At 38.5% G+C, this 24,197-nt stretch overlaps 2 protein-coding genes across 2 annotated transcripts in view; one reads left to right on the top strand and one right to left on the bottom strand.

Annotated features, from left to right (window-relative positions):
• The first annotated feature begins 1,854 nt into the window (after positions 1-1,854).
• On the top strand, positions 1,855-6,201 carry LOC141438078 (apoptosis regulatory protein Siva-like). Its single transcript, XM_074101749.1, has 4 exons — positions 1,855-2,069; positions 2,201-2,352; positions 2,590-2,732; positions 3,924-6,201. Exons 1-4 carry the CDS (start codon positions 1,961-1,963, stop codon positions 3,961-3,963), a joined length of 444 nt encoding a protein of 147 aa, XP_073957850.1. The 5' UTR covers positions 1,855-1,960; the 3' UTR covers positions 3,964-6,201.
• Positions 6,202-7,913: 1,712 nt separating this feature from the next.
• LOC141438054 (cytochrome b5-like) overlaps positions 7,914-24,197 on the bottom strand; it is a 42,350-nt gene continuing 26,066 nt past the window's right edge. The window contains exon 4 of the mRNA XM_074101745.1: positions 7,914-16,534. Coding sequence (XP_073957846.1) covers positions 16,459-16,534 — 76 coding nt within the window. The 3' untranslated portion in view covers positions 7,914-16,458. The remainder of the gene's footprint in view (positions 16,535-24,197) is intronic.

The following is a 24,197-nucleotide window of genomic DNA, read 5'->3' as shown; positions in this document are numbered from 1 at the left end:
GTAAATAACCAAGTTACAAAGTTTACCAGCATCTTTGGATCCATGTCACTAGGGGACTAAAATTTTTTTCTAGTTATAGTTTTATTTTAACTATAATTTTTTTTTTTTTTAAATAAATTCTAATGTAATACTTTATTTATGTCATGATATAATGTTATTTTACTACAACTATAAAATAACTAACACAGTTATATGAAATTAAATTATGCTTTGTCTATGTCTGACAAAGGGAAGTCATAGTGCTAGATAAAGACAAACAAGCAACAAAAACTTTGCAAACATTGAGGTATGTACGTTTTTAAGTTGTCTTTACATGTTTTCAATGAAAATTCGCTTTAGCCACAAATATAGAATTGAATTCATTTAAAAACCTAGTAATTTTTATATTATCTGTAAGTTTGAAAAGGGACCCAAAACATAAACATACATACTGTGATAAATTAAAAACAAAATAGTGATGAATTGTTTTTTAGAAAAATATGGCAAGTTGGTTTGATAAGTATTCATGTTGAGGCAGCTTTGATATGGATAACAACATACATATATATTAAATAAGGAGAAAATGTATAAAACTTGTGATTAATACAACAAGGCAATGCTGATACAAAAAAAATTGTAATAATAAAATTGTTAAGATTTGTAACAGCTAGCAGTGCAGTGAGCTAAGTGATAAAAGTGGTAGATTAACTACAATACCTTCAGTGTGTCACGTACGGCGCAGTGTCACTAACAAACAAAATTGCAGCCACTTGAGACAGTGTATTTCGTAAACAGAGCTAAATCACAACACAACTGAAGAATTGCCAGAATTTCCGTGTTATATCAACATTTTTTTTCACTGGAATTCTATAGTGCGCATTCGTTAGCGACCATGGTCCGACTTGGCATTATTCCATCAAGCGCCTTGCACTCGCGAGAAAAGCAATTAAAATCAATTGGCGGCCCGAACACTCCCGAACGACGACCTGCGGATGCAGTAATGACGCTAGCCCTGCCCCGTTACAGTACTTACCGACAATTCATGACATCACTAAGCAGATCTTAGAGGCCTAGACCTCTTTCCTCTCACGAGACTTCTATGAACAATGAAATGCACTAACGGGACACGAAAATTGAAAACGAAACTTAATGAATGAAAAGTCGCGAAATAAATCCTGTAGTCTCTCAATCCGTCACATATTATATCAAACAGGAAAGTAAACTAGTTTTTAATTTTAATTAAAATATTATGACAACAAAATCAGTCCGAATAAAATAGCAGGTTTGGCAGTGAGCGACAAACAGTGCTGCCAGAATAAACAAAACTAACTATTTTTTCATAAACTAAACGCACAAATGGCAAAGGAAAAACGGGCGAGCCAGCCTGCCAGAATATTGGATTGGACATTTTAGTCACTGAGCATTTCAAGATCGCATATTTCTACATTTAGGGCTTTCACGTGTGGCTGTCGTGATCACTAAAAAAGTAACTCACTGAATTTATGTCTTATACAAATCATTTTTACTATTTTGAATAAAAAGGTGCGAAAAGGACAGGAACTGTGTGGAACTGTGTAAGTGTATCCACAATCCACATAAACTGTAGTCTTATTAAAGCTTTCCCTTCCTTAAAGGAATGATGTATGGATTATGATGGCTATGCCTTTCCAGGAAGAGAAAAACCTTAAAGATGTCACAATCATATGGACTAGTAGGGCTACTACGAAACTCGAAGTTCGTGTCGTGCGCTTCCTTTGACACTTACACCATTTATTACGAGAGCGAGAGGGACCGCACGACACGAACTTCCAGTTTGGAGTTTCGTAGTAGCCCTGTAGGTGTGTGTGTGTGACAGATACAGACAGCTTTGCTTGCTTGCTTTTGCTTTGACTAGTTTGACTTTTGAATTGTAGGATTTGTATGTTGAGTTCTAGTCTCAATTATTTTAAAATATTTAATTACGCTGCTATCAACCTATAAGATGGCTAAACGATCTAACCCGTACATCGAGGATTTCGTGCCCCAAAGCAAAATTCATGTCGGAGTAAAACAATTCAACAACAACGAAGACAGGCTCCAAAAAGTTTATGGTAGGTTACAAATACCTTCAGAAAGGCCTTTAAAATATTATCAAAGCCACTCTGTGTTCTGGTGATTTTATTTACTCCTCAGTGCCAGCCGTATTTAATGAAAGGGCATAAAGATATCGTTTTTATTGCAGAAAAAACTTTAGAACTATTGTTCAGGGGCGCAAAGAAGTTGCCAGGAAAGAGTGTGACAGAACAAGCAGAGAAGACGAACGACAACAAAAAAGATGGTCTGAAGCAACTATTTCTTGGCAAGGATGGTCATTTAATGCAGTCTGGTGTTTTGGTAAATATTATTATAAGACATGCAAAGTTTTTGTAAGAAATGCAATTTCCACAGACTAGGGATTTGAAGATGTCTCACTATATCAGTATGCGGTTAACTTACGTCCCAGTAAATATTGTCCTGGGATTTTAATCAAATATCAGAAAAGTTTATTTGCTATAAAAGAGTTACAGGATGTTACCTGTATCACCACAGCCCCCCATAAAGGCGAAACTGAATACTTGATTATTTTTTTAGGAGGAACACTCAACCCACAAATGTGCCTGCAGAGTGCCATCAGACGACCGCTGTGGTTACTGCGAGAAGACTCTCTGCGGGAGCTGCCGGCATCCGTGCGAGCGTTGCCAGCTCTGGTTCTGCTCCCTTTGCTCACTTGTTGGGTAGGTATAGGTATAAGTTGCATTTCCACCATTTTACAAAGTTCCAGTGGGAATTCCCAAATATTGTAGTCTTCATATTACATATACCCGGACAACTCATGTCTTAAATCGAGTTTAGCTCGACATGTTTCGGGCTAATCCGTAGCCCTTCGTCTTTCGGAGCAACGCGACTCAGCGGCTGCTGCAACACGCGCACTGCGCGCCGCCGCTCTGCTCGCGCGAAACATGTCGAGCTAAACTCGATTTAAGATGTGAGTTATCCGGGTCATTATATTTAATATGAGTGAGTCTCACGGTAGTTTCATGTTCAAAATTGTAGTCTTCATTACTATTTTATTAAAAATTCACATTACCTGGTCATTCCCAATATAGCCAGCTATCTAGGTACAGCATAGCATCAAAGTTTTTTTTTTGACATTCATAAGTGCTTGTTATAGCCTAAATTAAATAAAGATATTTCGACTTTGACTTTGATATTTTTGACATCTTAGTAACATTACATATTTTTGTGCCCTTGACTGTACATACAAAATTTCATCTAAATTGAAGATACAAACTGCTGGTCCAGCAGTGGTGTAGCGGTATAGCATGTGGCACGGAATGCCGATGACCTGAGTTCGATTCCCAGTGCTGGTCTTATTTTTCTGGTTTTCCTGTGCATCTATATTTCAGTTTGTATTTTCAATTTAGGTTTTACGAGATGACCGTAAAGGTAAAAATTTGGAATTGAAGTAAAAAATACAAAAAGATTCCAAAAAACCAATCTTGATTTTAGTAGCTTTTAAATTAGTATGGAATGCTCAATGTGTGAGTATAATAGTGAGTGTGTGTGTGTGTAGTGTACACAATGAGGGTTTTCACAGAAGTGCAATATCACTAGATGGCGTTAGTATCGTGAGGTCCGTTGCTGGTCCAGCAGTGGTGTAGCGGTATAGCACGTGGCACGGAATGCCGATGACCTGAGTTCGATTCCCAGTGCTGGTTTTATTTTTCTGGTTTTTCTGTTGACCTATATTTCAGTTTGTATTATCAATCTACAAAAAATCAGTGTTTAAAATTCAATATTGTAGTAGTTGAAAGGGCCGTTTCACTACCCATTGCATAATTTTAATTGATGGATAAATTTAATCAAAGGATGGTGAGACAGGGGGTCAGTGTCATTGTACTGAAAACTAACTTTTTTTTTTGCAGTTTGGAAGGCCAAGACATCTGTGTATCATGCTACAGCTAATTGAAGTTATGACTCTTAACCAGTGGTTGCACCAGGTTGTGTCATAGTCAATGAACTGGAATGTTGATGTTAATATGGATATGGCCGCGCGATCCCAGGATTATGTTTAGTACCATCAGCCAAATATGTGGTATATCACCCTAAAGTTGATAATCGTTTGCATGTCATAAAACAATAATGCCAATAGACGTGTCTGTCAACTTGAAAGTTCGACTTTAGCGACATATTTATTTGATAGGAACTGGTTTGAAAATTGATAGACCACTTATTTGGCTGATGGTACATATGACTAACTTCCAAAATGTTGCTCTGCAGTAAAGTTAAATTACGTTAAATTTTCTGAATTCTGCGACAGCTATATAGGCTCGAATAAAGGGCTGTTTCCAATATTATTGGCACTTGCGGCAACGCATAAGAAAGTCGCCTGAACTCATTCACATTAGTATTGTAGTGTCACATACCTTTATAGCAAATAATAAAGAAAGAAAGAAAGAAAGGTGCGGACATACTATTTAAAAGCCGACGTCACGTCACGCCTGCACACGCCATCCAACGCGTGTCAGTACTAATCACTCCCATATCAGTAACATTTATTATGGTCAGGTGCTGATAGAAACATGCATCGGACGACGTGGCGTGGCGTCGTGCGTTCTAATATGTAGTAGTGATGTAACGAATATTGGCATTCGCATATTTTTGCATATTCGCATTCGCATTAGCAAAATGTTTGCGAATGTTTTGCGAATATGAATATCAGACAAAATTCAATTATTAGGCAATAGTAGGTTAATGAAATCAAAATACATTCTTTTCTTATGATTTTTATACAAGAAAAAATAACTGAACCTCGTAATCACATTAAGTATCAGTCTTCACTTAATCATTTGTTATTATTTATTTATTTGCTTTGCGATGCGTTCGAATAAACTCGGTAATTCTCGAAACAAAGTACAAACGGAACGCTCTTCGTTCGAACAAGACTGCCATAGACAATTGGCGCCAGAACGATCAACTGAATATTCGCATTCGCGAATGTTCAAAAAATGACATTCGTTACATCACTAATATGTAGTATTTTTTGAAGACATCAAGTAGAAAGAGTTATATGTATAGAATTCATAGAATTTTACTATTTCATAAACTACAACAAAATATGACAATAAAATATCAAAAAGTTTTTCAAAGGAAAATTATTATGAATTAATATATTAGAAATCAATTGACGAACAAATGTAAGTCTTTGTGATTACGATTTGAGAATCTGGGTTCGATCTCTAGTTTTAACTTTATCTTTTCTCGTTATAATTGAAGACAACTCAATCCAGGTTTAAAAAAGCAGAAAGCTGACAAAACTGCACTGACTGAAGTAGGCTGGCAGAAAAGTATATAAATTAAATACAAATTCGTAAAGTGCTGTCATATACAAATCACCTTGACAACTTCGCATATGACACTCGATAAAACCCTGATGCAGTCAGCATTTGCCGCACTTATAATAAAAAAAACTTGATAAAGGTAGCAGAAACTCCCTGCGACGGTGCCCTACTGGGTGTCACATACGATCTTATCAAAGTAGTTAAATGAAAATTCCGGGGTTCATTAGGCGTATCCAGGTTATGATATCAATGACCAAATCTTTAAATTGAGCATGACCTATAGCAATCACTGCTAGTTTAAGTAATACCATTGTATAGTAAAATGAACTATTTAGCTTTAGAAATTGACTTGCAGGTAATGTTGGCGTTATGCTAAGACGTTTTAAATCTAAGACTATGTTTCTAGATGAAATAGATAATGCGTCTGTATTAATCAAACACTATTGCTCAATTCAAAGTATAACATAACATAACATTATAGAAACAAACATTAGCTAGTTGGTCGCCTAGTACAGCGCCATCTAGCGAGTAATAAAGTAAACTTTGTAATAATTCGTTACATGCATGAAGTTGCTTAGTGAAACAAACGATAGTTAGTTTGAATCAAGTACAGCGACATCTAGCGGGAAGTTAGGAATTTATTCAACGTTTTCAACAGCGTCATTTTACAACCAAGGTTTTATGACATCCTGAGGTATTATTGTCTAACTCTAACGCACTCGGAATCGCAATCGTTTTCTCCACTTCTTTCTGTCTCACCACACAGTATAAGACAAGGTGAGGTAAACGAAGCGTTCTATTGGCTAATGAAATAGTAGATTGATAACCAAGGGTGGAAAGTGACCCATTTAACCCGAGATACAGGCAGGTGCAGGTGGTAGGACCTTGTGCAAGGTCCGCCCGGATTGCTACCAACATCTTGCTCGCTAATCCTGCCGTGAAGCAGCAGTGCTTGCATTGTTGTGTTTCGGCGTGGAGAGTAAGACAGCCGGTGAAATTACGGGCACGTGAGGTTTCCCATCTTAGGCCTCTAGGTTGGCAACGCGTCTGCAATACCCCTGGTGTTGCAGATGTTTATGGGCGGTGGTGATCTCTTACCATCAGGAGACCCACTTGCTCGTTTGCCATCCAGTCGTATAAAAAAAAAAAAAAAAGATGTTTCTGGCGCTCGAACGAAGTGAGAGCGCCAATAGTTCGAGGGGAAATGGGTAATTGTAAAGATCAAATTTCTTGTTTCAAACGGATGTTCGGCTTTCAACCTCCAGTGTTGTATAGAAGCTCCTTGGTCATGACGTGCATGTAGATAGCCATGCCGAAACGTGAAAAAAAAAGTGTCATTGACGTAACTCCGTATCTTTGACTCCGAGGCTAATCGAATTTTTTTTAAAAAATACTTGCCACCCTAGGGATCAAAACGCAATTTCCCACCCGGCTATCTACCCATGAAAATTAAACTTTCCGAACAGGAGAGATGAAAAACACATTCCTCGCCATACACTTGTACTAGTACTTATTCTGTGGCCATACATCCTCACACATTATTGGTGGAAACGCTTTTTTTTTTATTTGGCTGGATGGCAAACGAGCAAGTGGGTCTCCTGATGGCAAGAGATCACCACCGCCCGTAAACATCTGCAACACCAGATACTTTGCCAACCTAGAGGCCTAAGATGGGATACCTCAAGTGCCAGTAATTTCACCGGCTGTCTTGCTCTCCACGCCGAAACAACAGTGTAAGCTTGCGCTTCACGGCAGGATTAGCGAGCAAGATGGTGGTAGCAATCCGGGCGGACCTTGCACAAGGTCCTACCACCTGCAGAAGAGCCGCACCCCAAACCCCGTTGGACATCGACTCGCGCGCACTGTACCTCGTAGATCTTTACTTGATAAGCTTTGTGTTATTGCTGTTTTGCTAATTTATCGACTAGGTATATTAAATAAAATCTATTTCGAGAAATCTATGTATGTGTTTTTATTTTATTAACGTACTAATGTCATTGCGTGAATATGGATTCATCATCCCAGCCCAGCCTGTATACGTCCCACTGCTGGGCACAGGCCTCTCAGAACAAGAGGGCTTGGGCCGTAGCTCGCACGCGTGCCCAGTGCGCATTGGAAACTTCACGCCGCAATCCTGCCGTGAAGCAGCAGTGCTTGCACTGTTGTGTTTCGGCGTGGAGAGTAAGACAGCCGGTGCAATTACTGGCACTTGAGGTATCCCATCTTAGGCCTCTAGGTTGGCAACGCATCTGCAATCCCCCTGGTATAGCAGATGTTTATGGGTGGTGGTGATCTTTTACCATCAGGAGACCCACTTGCTCGTTTGCCATCCAGTGGAATAAAAAAAAAAAAAAAGCCTACGTTTCATTCCAGATGTCCATGCCGTTTCAGCGTGAGTAATAAACATACTCACTCACAAGCTTTCGAATTTATAATTATACTGAGCGGGAAAAAATCTGACCCTCAAATGTATGCAGAATCGGTGATTTTGTATGAAGGGTGGCCCAAATTTTTTGCCGCTAAATATTAGTAGGATAGGATCTACAGCGGAATTACAGGTAAAAGTAAAAACCGTTAAATATTCATACTTATTTACTACTGGTATAAAATTCAATTATAAATCGGGACCAGACAAACAAACGTGTATTTGAACTTCAAGATGCGAAATTAATTAATTAGAAGGACACGCAATGAGGGCTATCGTTTTTTGTCTCACTAGATGGCGCACTGTTGCGTGAGGTTTTTAAGTATGGCTTTCAAAGTCTGTTATTACGGGCGTGAAAACAAAGTTTAGATTAAAATCATATTTAATACACCTTAAAACCGTACCATAAAAATATCGAGCATGCCACAGTGTTGCATAGTCCCCGTTTTGTTCGGAAAAAAGGGAGGACAAAGGTTTCCGAAAGACAAAACTGTCTCAAAACACAGACATTCATTGCCTCGGAACGCATATTTGCCATAATTCATTTCAGATATTGCAAAATATTCACAAAACTATTCTAATTATAAATAAACCCGCGTAGCTCACCCAAAAACTATGAGATTTGACATTTCGCAGACCTCACGCTACACTAGCGCCTCTAGCGGCGAATTCATACGCGATAGCCCTCATTAGAATTACATACATTTGTGCTGAACTTAAAAATTAACCAACAAAATCGTACCGGTTAAACTCGATTTTAAAAGTCGTCGCCACAGCATAAGTACCCGGTATTAAACCTGGGATACATCGATTAACATAACCTAATAATTTCTGATAGCGGGCGTACTTGTATTGTCTTGGCAGTAACTGGGGGGCTACTACGAAAATCGAAGTTCGTATCGTACGTCTCTCTCATTATCGTATTAAAGTTCGAGTTTCTTGCCGGATTCTTCTCAGCAGAGGTTTTTCCGAACCGGTGGCTGATTTTTTTTGACATTCACAAGTGCTTGTTATAGCCTAAATTGAATAAAGATATTTCGACTTTGACTTTGACTTTGAATAATATAAATAAGCGTCAGCCGGACGGCAAACGAAGTTCGCATTTTGCACCTCGTTCTTCGTACCTATAGGGCGTGGAGCCTGCGAATTCGCTTAAGGGAGGCGGCGGAGCTGCACCGCGTCGCTGCCTGGTGCCCCCCCATGCAGTCGCTCGTCGCTCGATCGCAGCGATAAATCTGGTCACGTGACCACATTTTGAATTTGCCGCGACTCAAAAAAGTAGCGTCAAGTCGCCGCGTCGAGCAGCAGCGACAAGATGGCTTCTTGCAGGATTGATCTTGGCCTTGGCAGCTGATTTCTTAATCTCATTTACAGAGGCGTCTTTACCTATAGTGCAGGGTTTGCGTTGCACACGGGCGCAGCGGTGTTAGGGGTCTTGCATCCTGGTGGTTTTTGGAGTCACGTAAACCTTGTCGCGAACCCCCTACCGTCGAATAGCGAACCACTAGGGGTTCGCGTACCCCACTTTGAGTAACCCTGGTGTATACGGTAGGATCTCGATTGTGACAGCCTTTTTATCCACTTATCCGCTTAGTATTGCTCATGATGCGGACAGGTGGACGCACCTATATGAGTTTCTATACAAAGAATACTACGATCCGTTGCGTGCGATGCGTCCGATGCGTACGACACCGACAAGTGGACGTTTACCCTTTAATGAGCAATATATGTCTCGGGTCTGTCATAGGTATAATCAATACAAGCAAACTATTGTTTTACAGCAACTATACTTATTAAATACCTACATATGCATATGAAATACCTACATAAACCAGTTCATGCCGTGCTTTGGCGTGTTTTGGCCCCAAGAACTGACCCCATACAATTCAAGTAATTCAAAAACTTAAAACAATTGAAGACAAACCTTCTGAGTTTTGTATACCTAGTGGCATCCACGAAGACGCGTGATTTTGTCCTAATTAGACATTAATGGCATTGTAATAAGAATCACGACACGCGTCATCGTGAAACTACCTATACTTGTATGGTAATTCATTTTAAATATCATAGGTCAAGACGTGTGTAAACTACGAACGACAACTTTAGTCATGGCGTAACTATTCATTTCTAACAGCGGATAGGTACATTCGTTTGTCTTGGCGCTAACTTCCTATGCTGGCCTTGTATTGTCTTAACATATACATATATATTGTGTGTCTTTTTGACGACCAGATGGCCTAGTGGTTAGAGAACCTGACTACGAAGCTTGAGCTCCCGGGTCGATTCCCGTGTCGGGGCAGATATTTGTATGAAAAATACGAATGTTTGTTCTTGGGTGTTTAATATGTACTTAATGCTTTATGTAACTATCTATATAATTATATTTATCCGTTGCATAGTACCCATAACACAAGCTTTGCTAAGCTTATTTTGGGACTAGGTCAATTGGAATTGTCCCATATTATATATATATATATAACTACGAAGTGCAAAATTTGAATTACGTATCTTGCCGTCCCGCCGACGCTTCTATTATTGAATAAGAGAGTGAGAGTGACCGAATGTCGTAGTAACCCCCTTTGCGTGGAAGGAACTCGGCCCTCCCCTACACCGCACCGCACCTCACTATTTGTATTATATGCTATGCTTTAGCTATGTTAGATATTAATACTCTCACATATTATTTAAACAGAAACATGAACGTACATTAAACCAAACATTCTCAAAATAAACTTTCGAGTTGTCAAACATGAATAAAAGTATTAGAAAAACTTAAAATCACAAATAACAATGACATGTTTAGATGTCCGTCCATTTCAACAATATAGTTCTTATAGGGCCATGGAACGGAAGTGACGTCTGTAGTTTTAAACGATGACTAAACAAAAATAAAATATACAATATCCATTCTCAGCAGCATTTTCCAGTGCTGGCAAAATACCCAAAATGGCAAAATAGACATACGCTGGAAAAAGCTTTACATGGCATAGTTTAGGGTTTGGGGATGAAATTGCATACATTAACCTAAAGAACCTAAATATGAGCAGTAGGTTGATCGTACCGAGCGCATACATCGTTAAATCAAAACCTAATACGTAGTCCATAACAAGTTATTGAGGGTTTTCACAGAGGAGAAATATCAATAGATGGCGTTAGTATCGTGAAATCCGTTTGACGTTTGCTCGTGATTGGTTAAATAACTAAATGAGCCAATCGCAAGCAAACGTCAAACGCACCTCACGACACTAACGCCATCTATTGATGTTTCGCCTCTCTTTTAGCCCTCATTGGCGCTTTCAAAACGCTAGCATAAATACAGCACACCACTAGAGAGGAAATTGAGTTAGTCATACATTATTTATACATTATGTGTATATTGGACGACACAATGTAAATTGTTATAGTATTTTATGCAACTGTATCTATATCCATATATTAAATCCTCTATCATGTGTTCCGCGAACCATTGAGAATGACCTGCATTAACTCTAACTAGGCGCGAGGTCGCGGCGCCCCAATGCTGTAACGATGTACGATACAGCCGTGTTCATAATAGAATCCAATGCCGTAATGCTGGTTATTACCTATGGTTTTTGAACGCATAATTGAGGATTTACTACATGGGTGTAGATAAAGGAAATAAATGTACTGAATACGGTTCAGTATATTTATTTACTTAGTCAGTACTGAATGGGACTTTGGCATCATCGGGCATAACATATACCTAGTGCCATCCAGACGGCCTACTCTGATGTTCGAAAATCGAAGTTCGTATCGTACCGTATCTCTCGCTCTCGTATTAAATAGTCTAAGTGTCAGAGGGACCGCACGACACGAACTTCGAGTTTCGAGTGTCGTAGTAGCCCTGCAGGAAGACGCGTGATTCTGACAAAATTAGACATTAATGACATTGTAATAAGAATCAGGGCACGCGTCATCGTGAATGACTCTACCTATATTATGTTGCCACAACTACCAAGAGAGAAATAATCAAATATCGTAATAATCACAGAAATCTCATGATTTCATACTATATTAGACAATTCGATAGTAATCTGAGGAACTGCATCAAAACTGTTGTTTCGAATAAAAGTTCCCAAGACGATCCCATAGAGCTTATGGGAACGGAAGCAATACCATGCCCTCGGTACCGCTCTGCTTTCAGAGCATGACATGAGTGCGTGTGAGTTAACTTTGGGGGCGGCAGACGTGAACTTGCCTTCGGAACCCAAAAGCTTAATGGTTACTTGACCTGAAATGTATATTTCAGAACTAAATTATTGTTATTTTTATTTTAAAATTTATGACGGTGGAAGCATTCTACACTTCCACTGAACGTAGATATAGTTTAGATATAGTTAGTGTTTAGTATTGTAACTAAGGGACCCCATAAATCCCTGTATTTCCTGTATTATTATTTTTTGTATTTTTTTTTCTTTAATTGTATAATATTATAGTTTTTAAGTATTTTATTTGTAATTATATTTTGCTGAAAAAATGACTTTCTGCCAAGTTTCTTGCGGCGCATTCTTCTTGGCAATAATGGTCTTTCCGAAAGCGCTGGTAGTTCAAAAAAATGACGTGTAAAAGTGCCCATTGCGGCCTATTTACTGAATAAATCATTTGAATTTGAATTTGAATTTTGAATTCAACTTGCTTGAAAACAAAGTAAATGCCCGTAAAAATTAAAAACAAAAGAACAAATCTTATTAAGTAATTAACGCTATGAAATGCCAGCCTATAAAATAACCTAGTTGGTTACGGTTGGTCCTGATTGAACACATCTCCATAATGACCTTAAGCATACTATAGAATAAATAAATTGTTTTTCACGTAAAAATAAATTATTTCATGCGCTCACGTCATACTGTTATATGTTTATCTACGAAATTATTGCTTTAGTCACATTGTTAGCTCCTAACTCGCAGGCTAGCAAGATAATAAAATTTTATGGAAGTATTACTAAATTGAAAATACAAACTGAAATATAGATGCACCGAAAAACCAGAAAAATAAGACCAGCACTGGGAATCGAACCCAGGTCCTCGGTATTTCGTACCGCGTGCTATACCGCTACACCACCGCTGGTCAATGACCGCGGATGATGATGGGATGACCGTAAAAGTAAAAATTTGGAATTGAAATAAAAAAAATACAAAAAGATTCCAAAAAAAACAATCTCAGGAAGTATTACTCTCCATACTAATATTATAAATGGGAAATTGTGTGTGTTTGTATGTTTGTCCGTCTATCACGTCGAAACGGAGCGACGGATCAACGTGATTTTTGGCATAGAGATAGTTTATAGGCCAGAGAGTGACGTAGGTTCCTTTTATCCCGGAAAAATGCAGAGCGCGATAACCGAACCCCACGCGGGCGAAGCCGTGGGCAAAAGCTAGTTTGCTATAAAAAGAGGTGTGCCAGGTCTTCAACATAGTATAGGCACCCCTAGGATATTCGATACAGTGACATTAACATGCAAAAATTTCCTCTCTAGTACTATACTGATACTGTATGCCGTATATGACACAAAAGCGATAAGAAAATAATAGATATGAATCAATTCAAACATAATGAACCTTACCATGTAGTTATATTTGTATATTCATTATTATTAATTTATTGAAAAATACATTTTAGGCATTTTTTTTACTAAGCTCTTAGAAGTCGTATATATGCCCTGTATAGCTTTATTGTATCATACAGAAAAAATAGAAGGGCTAACCAAATGAAAATTAAGAGGAAAAGTTGTCAAAAATTATCTTTGTCATTTTTATTTGTCACCCCATCACACCAAGTGCGGGTAGTTCGTGATACGAGTGCCGGTAATTAGTGATCAAGTGCGGGTAGTTCGAAGGACTCGCGCTGCTAGGCAGACTTGACACCCCACACTTCAGTCTATTCGTGACCACGGCCACTGGAATGTTGCCGAAACGTCGAGGTAAATATTACTTGTGTATGTTAGCGTGATAAGTCCCGTTGGTGGTATTTTGACTATGAGTGAAAATCACGAAAGTTTAAAACGTTATAATGAGTGCACATACATACCAAGTACATACCACCAAGTACAGCAACCATACCTATAAGGTATTTCATTCAATTAACGAAAATTCCATAACACAACTGCAATAAAAATAGTTATTTGTGTCACAAGGGAGCAAAATGGTGTATTTACGGCGAGGGCGTACATTGAATCCAGAATGTAGCGAAGGATTCTACAATAGAATCCTGAGTGTAATGAGGGATTAAAGTGTTAACGCCCAAGATGAAAATAATTTTGCTCCCGAGTGGCTCATACAACTTTTCACACCGAGCATGAAGAAACTTAAAAAAAAAACTAAATATTATTAAAGAACAACCAGCATAGAAAATGGTGTGGCTTTACAATTATCAACTTCAAAAAATGTCATTTGCAATAAAACACTTCGAAAAGCCTTGAACAGAAAAGTTGCACTTTGCTCCCTCTCGTCATGGAGGAAAAGTTACTTTTCTGAAGGAGAGGTGTGAAAAAATATTTCAACCCGGAAAATCAGATTACATCTCAATTAATTATAAAATAATTAAACGGACATCGGGGCCAGTTTTGTTTGTGGCACTGTACTTAACTTGTAGTAAACATTCTGCAACAGCCATTTCACGACAGAAAAACATTAAGATATAAGATAGCTATCCACATTTCCGTATTAAAATAACTTTAAAACAAGTCCCAAATGAAAGCACAAAACAAAAGGCAAAATTATCAACAAATATTTCCTCCACTTAATCGCTACCCACTTTAATTATTCACTTATAACATATATAAATTCCTTTATCCCTTAACACATAATTCTCGTATGAATAAGTAAAATACATCATTATTGTAGTGATGTGACGGATTAAAAAAATACATAAATCCGTGGTTACGGGCCTTAACTTTTTAGCTCAGCGCTGCTACGTCATGTAACAAGCATCAGCAGGGCTACTACGAAATTCGAAAATCGAATTTCGTATCATACCGTCCCTCTCACTCCTGTATTAAATAATATAAGCGTCGGCGGGACGGTACGATACCAACTTCGATTTTCGTATTTCGTAGTAGCCCTGCAGCAGTTGACGACATTAAATATACGATATTTAAGGTCCTGCTTCACCACTCTTTGATAAGTCTCTGATAGTTTATGCGAGTGATACCACTGATACCTTAAACAGAGCCATTAAAGATCACAGACATTATATAAGTATATTATCACATTGTCGAGAGTGAAGAAGCAGCCCCTGAACATACCAACCAAATATAGTAGGAGTAAAATGTATTGAAGTTTAGGTATAGTATGAATTTTTTGAGGTGTCCCGATCTCGTTAACAGCCCACCTTTCGAACAAAGCCATTGTATTATACTGTGCCCTCAACCGCAAAATCGTCAGTTTAAAAGGAACTGAAATATAATATAAAATAGTTCATTGAAATAACGACTTTATTGTCTAGAGCAGAAAGTGTATTTTAAAATAAACACTCGTTCGCAAATAATACGTTTTAGTTGTTCACCGACGCATTCAATTTTGAAAAATATTATCTGCAAACAAAGTTTTGTTTCAAATGAACTAGTAATTTCAATGAGCTATATATTTCCGTTCATTTTCAATGAGGGCTATCGCGAATGAATTCGCCACTAGAGGCGCTAGTGTAGCGTGAGGTCTCCGAAATGTCAAATCTCATAGTTTTTGAGTGAGCTACGCGGGTTTATTTATAATTAGAATAATTGTGTGAATATTTTGTAATATCTGAAATTAGTTATGGCAAATATGCGTTCCGGGCCAATGAATATCTTTGTTTTGAGACAGTTTTGTCTTTCGGAAACCTTTGTCCTCCCTTTTTTCCGAAAAAAACGGGGACTATGCAACACTGTGGCATGCTCGACATTTTTATGGTACGGTTTTAAGGTGTATTAAATATGATTTTAATCTAAACTTTGTTTTCACGCCCGTAATAACAGACTTTGAAAGCCATACTTAAAAACCTCACGCAACAGTGCGCCATCTAGTGAGACAAAAAACGATAGCCCTCATTGAGGATTGTGCATTTGAGGACGTAATAGAATACAATGGCTTTGTTCGAAAGGTGGGCTGTTAACGAGATCGGGACACCTCAAAAAAATTACTATACACGTATTGCTATTTCGTTACATATTTAAAGTATTTTTTTTAAATACAATCCGTTACTAGATCCTAAAAAGAAAACAGATACCTACATAAGATCTTATTTTCGGCTATCCGCAGCTACGTATCCGGCACGGCACATCACTAATTTTAGTAATTTTATAACAATCTGGGGTATTTTTGCTTTTGGTTATATTTTTTTATAATTAATGACCTTCGACAGTGTACTCGTATCAGTCACAGAACTTCTCTAATATTCCGACATATTGTTGAACCATATAATCTACCAACATGCTCCTATTTCAAAACAAAGAACAACCAGCATAGAAAATGGCGTGGCTTTACAATTATCCACTTCAAAAAATGGCATTTGCTATAAAATACTTAGAAAAGCCTTGAACAGAAAAGTTGCACTTTGCTCTCTCTCGTCAGGGAGGAAAAGTTACTTTTCTGAAGGAGAGGTGTGGGAAAAAAGTTTGTCGGCTGCCCCGCTACCCGCGGCGGGCGTAAGCTTGCGTTGTTTAGCGACATCGTGGCGACTCGGCGACGCTGGCGACCGTTACGCGAACAGGTAGCGGTACAGGAAGGTGGCAGCTATACCCAGCAGGAGAGGTGTCAGCCATGAGCTCCAGGCGCTAGAAAGAGACAAGTAATAGCCATCAATTAAAACTAATGATGGCAAGAATGGCGGGTAAAAGGCCTTTTGCCCAGCAGTGGGTAGTATAACATGAAAAACCGGCCAAGAGCGTGTCGGACACGCCCGACATAGGGTTCCGTAGCTGCGTAGCCGTTACGTATAAGTCAAGTAATATTTTTCTAGCAATTTTGCATTTTGTTTGGAATCTTCCAAGTTTAGGTATATTTTATACCTTAGGTTAGGCTGCTATTTACTCTTAAACTACTAATCATTATTAAGAAAACCTAACCGTTAGTTTTCCTTCTAAATTATACAACCATCACGATTTTTTTATAAACATTTCGCAAACAGATAACTGAATCGAAAAATCGTCTTCACAACCCTCCAATGATTTTTAAAGACCTAGCCAACGATAAATCTAGGGATGGTTCAGAAAAAATGACCCCACTACGTCTAGCTAGGGGAGGTAGAGGCCCTAAAAATATTTTTTCATTTTTTTTTTCGACGCCAGACTTATGTAAATGCGGCTTTATACTTCTTTTTGTTACTATGTCAATCTCAAATATATTATTCATGTTTCAAAAATATAGAAAATGACAAAAAACACACACACACACACACACACACACACACACATATACACCATTAAACAAAATGTCATGTTTCACATCACAAGTCGCCAAACTCCAAATAGACGTCCCCACGTGTGCTGGGCGCACACGTACGGTCAAGGACTTCAATTCATGAGCCACAATGGAACCATTACACAGTAAACGTCATAGTGACATCGCATTAATTAACAAGGAAAATCGTAATTCGATTTGTAGCATTCGAACATGGCGGATGTAGACGATATCTAATTTTGGTATTTCTGCTTCTTTGGCTAGTTGAAGTATAATTTTGATAGTGTTTTATGCGGCGATTAACCTTAACAGTGAACAGTGATCACAAAATTCTATATTGCTCTCGTGTCTGACATTTTTTAATGCGCAAGTTGTCTCCGCGTGGTTTCTGGAATTTTGCTATCAAGTTGCAAAAACTACAATCACCGTACAACATGCATAAGAAGAATATATTTATCTTTAATTTAACTGACATTGGCCCAAGCCTTATGGCCGCCATTAAGAGGAATAAATAAATAAAATCGTAATGACTTTTCCTTTGAAAAGGTTCCATGGTGACCCCATGGATACCACCAGCACCAATATCGACACATCATAGCGTTTAATCCTGGGGCAGGTAGGACGTGTCGTGTCAGAGGGGCTAAGTACTCCGAAATTCGACAATCGAAGTTCGTGTCGTGCCGTCCCACTCACTCTCGTATTAAATAATATAAGCGACAGCGGGACGGCAAGATACGAGGTTCGAATTTTGCACTTCGTAGTAGGTACAGTCAAGGGCAAAGATATCGGACACGGCCAAAGTTGCAAAAATATGTATACACGGCCTTAATGTTCAGTGCATAAAGTCGTGTATACATATTTTTGTAACTTTGGCCGTGTCGATATCTTTGCCCTTGACTGTACAGGGTCAGATATTTTCGCTCGCTCCGCTGTGTGTGACACGTCAATCTTCCTTCACTTAAAGACTTAGGCCGTGTTCAAACCAAACTGACTGTAAGCCGCCGAATGTACGCAGGCTCACTGTGATAACGTATTGTCGGTTAGATGTGAACGAAAAAGTGAATAAGTATGTATGGAAATACAATAAACTGCGTAACGTCGGCAGCTGACAATCAGTTTGGTTTGAACAAGGCCTTAAGACACGAAAACGTGCAAGCTACAGGGCACAGGCATGTGTATTACCGGCCTAAGGCAGTTGTCTCACCGCCAGCGAGGAAACGATTGGCTATCGACTATTTTGCTCGCTCAAGAAACGAACAAAAGATATAAGATGCTGTGTGAGTAAAAGAGATTAATAGTTAATCGCTGGCTGTTCACACTGTCGGCGAGAACTCGCTCTTACATCTTTTGTCGCAGCGACAAGAGCTATAAAACTCGCTGAGCTATAGATACTCGCTCAGCGATGTCAGCTTGGCGGCCGCCCCGCACGAGCGAGTCGAGTGGAGCGAGTAATCGCCCGTCGCACGCGAACACTCGCTTACAGCCAGCGACAAAACTACACTCGCTTCTCGCCCACTCGTTTCTAGTTACTCGCCCTACTCGCTTCTCGCTCATCGTCGGCGGTGGGACAAGTGCCTTAGTATTGCGCCTAAGTTCTCGTATCTATCGCATTTCTAAAAGGCGTCTTAAAGTCTAAAACAATGGATTATGACACTAAATCCCATTTAAATAAAGGTGCGACCAAACCGCTGCTTAAAAAACGGTGACGGCACGGAATCGCCGTGACGCACCGTATGTATATGAGCACCGTTTATTATCGCAACGCTCTCCACACCGCTGTTCGGTAAAGTCCTAACGTTTACGGCACGTCCCTGCGATTCCGTATTTTAAGCAGCGGTGTGGAAAGCATGCAAAAAAACTGTATCAATTAAACATTTATATGTTGGTTTTTATGAAAACTCTTTATTCATTTCAGTTTTGTACAATTACAGTTTTTCTGCTCGATCACAGACCCACACACACAGTACTCGCTCCCTCTCTCTGACGTCACCTTTTTACGTTCCGAATCAAGCATCTAACATTTATGATACATCTTTCCCTTTTACAGTGGAGTCTCATAATCCTGTTACGGTGCGCATACGATGCGTCACTGCGATTCCGCACCGTCGCCGTTTTTTAAGCAGCAGTGTGGTCGCACCTTAAACCGTTTTATTTAACCTTCCCGAACGGCAACACGCATATTTTTCACGCACGCGCGACATCGTATGTCGAACGCGAACTTTAATCTTTTAAACGTGTTTTAAACGTGTTTATTACGTCGAAAAGCCGTGGTGGCCTAGTGGTTTGACCTGTCGCCTCTCAAGCAGAGGGTCGTGTGTTCAAACCCCGGCTCGCACCTCTGAGTTTTACGAAGTTCATGTGCGGAGTTACATTTGAAATTTACCACGAGCTTTGCGGTGAAGGAGAACATCGTGAGGAAACCTGGACAAACCTGCGAAGCGATTCAATGGTGCGTGTGAAGTTCCCAATCCGCACTGGGCCCGCGTGGGAACTATGGCCCAAGCCCTCTTGTTCTGAGAGGAGGCCTGTGCTCAGCAGTGGGATGTATATAGGCTGGGATGATGATAAGTCTTAGAAGGACGAAACGACACGAACTTTGCAAAATTCGAAATTCGCCTATCAGGTCGTCCGGTCTCGGAGAACGGACGTATACTATAACATGTACACATACCTACACCTTTTTACTTATCTCTAGAGCACTCGAACACAATATTTTATCACCTCCGTGATAGTAACGCTTATTTTTAATTAAGCTAAGCATTCAATTATTTCAGATTGCGCGCGGTCGGAGAGAAATACCGTCAGTAACACCTACAAGAATATTAATGGAATCTATGAGCGATTCGATTTAAAAAACACTAGCTTTTGCCAGCGGCTTCGCCCGCGTGTAATACGGTATACGGTTGTCGCGCGCTGTTCTCTCGGGAACTGTACTGTGCATTTTCCGGGATTAAAAGTAGCTTAAGTCACTATTTGGTCCATAAACTCTGTTTCGACATGAAAGATGGACAAACATACAAACACACTTTCGCACTAATAATATTAGTATGGATTTCTTTTTGAAATTTGATAATTAAAGGGGTTAAAGGCGTAACCGAAAGCAAGATATAATAGGTACTATCGAACCAACTAGATCGTGACCCAAATGTGGAACCAAATCGTAGAAAAAACATAATGACATTGACAGATACAGTACTTATAGTTACTAGAGCAGCCATTCACAGTGTGCAAAGGGGTCCGCCTAGCTTTTGCGGGGGCTTCGCAAATCCATAATCAAACTAAATGCTTATGGTGTGCCGTAAGGTTGCAGAGTACAACCTCCTATCTATTTTTTTTCCTCTCTTTATTGGGGAAAAACATACAGACACAATTAATAGCAAGAGTAAATTGAAATAATGCGATAAGTATAGCCTACATCCTAAAACAATTCCCACCTAAAATCAACTTTTTACCCACCATCTGTCGCAAATTGTAAAGTGGAAATAATGTTTTTTCGCAGATGATGCATGCCATTCCCAACAAGAAATATCTTGCTGGAAGTACGATTTTTTGTAACGCCAGAGACAATTTTGTGCAGGAGACGCTCTGTAAAATCTTTGATGCTCTTTGATTCCCACTAAGACTTATTGGAAATTGGAAGATGTGTCAATGCTCGTGGTAAATTTCAAATGTAATTCCGCACATGCATTCCGAAAAACTCAGAGGTGCGAGCCGGGGTTTGAACCCACGATCCTCTGCTTCAGAGGCCATAGGTCAAACCACTCGGCCACCACGGCTCACTTACTTAAGACTTATATTAACTATTAAATACGAGATTTAGAGGGATGATGTGAATTTCGGAGTAGGCCCTCTGAGCTGCACTAATCACTCGTTCGTTCATTCATTACCTTTTCGCAAGATTAATCATTCAATTCAGCTATCAGGTATTTATTTAGTTAACGCCCTAGAATGAGGGTAGACGCGCTCGCAGGGGTAGACCGAGCACGATCAACACAACATTAACATCTACCCGCAAATACTTACTTCAATATACCCGTGACCAAGACGGTGTTAGAAATATCTACAGTCTAGATCCCGAAGCAAAGAATCAATGGCGTAGCTAGCTATACCATCTCAGTAAAAATCGTCACGTTGTACTTAGTTTAATTTTAAGTAAAATAAAATACCTACTCAGGTACAATGTTAAAAAAATATTTCTGAGTTCGCTGACCTCTTGGGTCGGGGGCCCGTGGCATTTTGCCAGCCCTGCCACCCTATAGTTAGTTACGTCACTGAAAGACATGTTATCAAGTTATGTATTTTACACGTGCAATATCTTAGTAATATCACATAATATGTAATATCTCAACGCTAACGCTACATATAAATAATGTAATATTTACACGCTTTAAATCTTTAAATAAGTAAATAAATTAAATTGTGACTGTAAAACAAATACATAAAAACGTAACAAACATGAAACACAATAAAACATGGATTCTGTGTAAAAACATAGGAGTTCGTGTTGATAAATAAAATCAATTAAAAAAAAACATAAATTAACAAAGTGAATAAAGTAACTGTGTGAATATTTCTAGTTTTAGGTGCACTTTTTTAAAATTTAAAACAAAACTACTAATAAATTATTCAAAACGCCTACAGTGCCAGTGTATTTAGTATACAATGATAAATCAAATAACATCATCAGTTCATTCGTCACTCATCAACGTTGATCGACGTCAAAAGACCTTAACAAATCACGTTACTGAACGTTAAATTACTAAAAGTCGGATAAAACTATGACTCGAGATAACTTACTTAAATGTAGGTAGTACGTCCATCCAAGCTGTCAATTCACTATACAACGTGTATTTTTGATACAACCTCAAACTTTGAGGGTAGTTAATAAAGCCCCTAATAATCACATTTTATTATGTGTTAGTAGAACATTTTAACTATTATTTGGCTTACAAAATTAATTAGCACGCAATTAATCACTACGTGATACTGCTTTGTTTTTATTCAAAACGTCGCACTTGTTAATGTGACAGCTGTCACAGAACGTTACTCTCTCGTATCAAATTATTGTACGCATTAAATTGCTGCTCGGAAATATTTCAAAAATTAATTACGCTCTGTTACTTAATTTTAAATTAACAATTTGCTTTGATACCGGTTCACAGCACTTAAATCTTCGTCAGGTTACAGTTTGAGGTAGTATCAAAAATACACGCTGTATACTTCTATTTCTAAGTATTGCGACAGGACATAAGCGCTCTGTTGGTTTATGCGATAAACGCTGCGTTAACGCAGTGCGTTTGACGCACATCAATTTGCATCAGATAATCTAATAACCAAACATTGTCTTACACGGTGAGCGCATGTTTGGTAATTAGAATAACGCATTGCGTTTATAGCTTAAAACAACAGAGCGCTAACGACGCAAATTTTCTGTAAGTGACGTTATCTGATACACCTGTGCCGAATGTGCTAAATATAAACTACAGGTACTAAACTAGGTGCCAATACAAAAACGACATTGCAATAGGATACACAGTTTATTCAAATGTTACAATAAAAATAACTTTTAAATATAAATGAAATACAAAGCACCAAATCAGTACTAAATACGCGGTTACATTTGTGCACGGTTCATGTCTCGCGATATAAGTACATAAACTACATATTGATGGCGTTTAATGCTTCTGAGGTAATTTTTAAACTTTTTAGAAAGGAAAGGGGCACGAGCCATGCCTGCGTCAAAAATCAGCTTGCTGACATTTTATTAATGGCATTAGTCTAAAGCTATGAACAAACATTGCTTAATAAACTTATAAACAAAGCAGATGGTCCCAATTTCATTCTTAATTATTTTTTAAAATTCATACCCTCAAATAGCACGGACATCTAACGCCAGCAATAATAAACACTAGAGATTTGACAGATAAATCCGACAGTAACTGCGTTCCCGTGTAATTTGGTCAAATGACACTGACAGATCAATTTCCTTTTTTCTGTCAAGGGGCTTATTATTAGGAATTTTGAAGTTAAGAGTGTCGTATTGTATTTTGAATATCTATTTAAGAACACAGTACACGCAGAAACTTTAAATCGATTTATCTCACTACCTAAATGTATGTTATTCTATAAGCATGATATTCTAAAACCAGCTTTTAAAATATTTAATATGTATATATATTTATTCAAACTAACGAAAAAGCTGCACTAAAACAGATCTATCGTAATCACAGAACTAGTTATTTTTTGGAATAAGTACGTTGCCAAAACCGAGTGAAAAATTACAAAAATAATACATTTTTACACAGATCCATGTGATGAGAATGCGATAAAAAAACATTAGGTAACGTAGGAGATCGTCATTAAAAAAAACCTACAGGTTCAAAACCCACTGATTATCACCACGAGATCATTTACTTACTTTTTTTTATATAACGTTTCTATACCTCAGTAACGTTCTCCGATGTTACAAGCCCACAAAAATAACTTAAACTCTCAAAATCAGCTGTGATATGATTAAGCTCAGCAGGGCTACTACGATACTCGAAACTTCAATATCGTGTCGTGCGTGCGATCCCTCTGACACTTATACTATTTAATACGAGAGCGAGAGGGACCGCACGACACGAACTTCGAGTTTCGTAGTAGCCCTGCTGTTAGTTTAAGCCACGACTTAAAACGACCACTTTAACGAAAGGCCAGTTGCACACTGTCCACACTTGAAAGCAATCGTCGTTTCAAGTCTATTATACTTATTATTATTAGTTACTAAATATGCATTATGCATAGTTATCACGTGTTAAATGTCCATGAAACGATTAATCACCAAACAGTGCGGAAAGAAAGGTTTACAAACATAAGCATTACGTGTCTAGCCAAGCGGAAACTCCCTTTAACAATAATAGGGTGAAACATCTTCAAATACCCATAGTTGTAAAAGTGTAGAATATATCAAAGTACCTACTGTTATATATAAATTGTGAGCACTTTTTCGAGAACAAAATATAAATGTAATTAGATTTTTTTTAACTTTAATACCTT

Source organism: Choristoneura fumiferana, chromosome Z (assembly GCF_025370935.1).
Source record: "Choristoneura fumiferana chromosome Z, NRCan_CFum_1, whole genome shotgun sequence".
In the NCBI taxonomy this organism is placed as follows: domain Eukaryota; kingdom Metazoa; phylum Arthropoda; class Insecta; order Lepidoptera; family Tortricidae; genus Choristoneura; species Choristoneura fumiferana.
This window is presented reverse-complemented; position numbering and strand designations above follow the sequence as displayed.

Excerpts from the sequence above, each read along its gene's own strand:
- LOC141438078 (XM_074101749.1), top strand. The coding sequence starts at position 1,961 with ATGGCTAAACGATCTAACCCGTACATCGAGGATTTCGTGCCCCAAAGC. Across the intron at positions 2,070-2,200 it reads CAGGCTCCAAAAAGTTTATG|AAAAAACTTTAGAACTATTG; the intron begins GTAGGTTACAAA and ends TTTTTATTGCAG. Across the intron at positions 2,353-2,589 it reads TAATGCAGTCTGGTGTTTTG|GAGGAACACTCAACCCACAA; the intron begins GTAAATATTATT and ends TTATTTTTTTAG.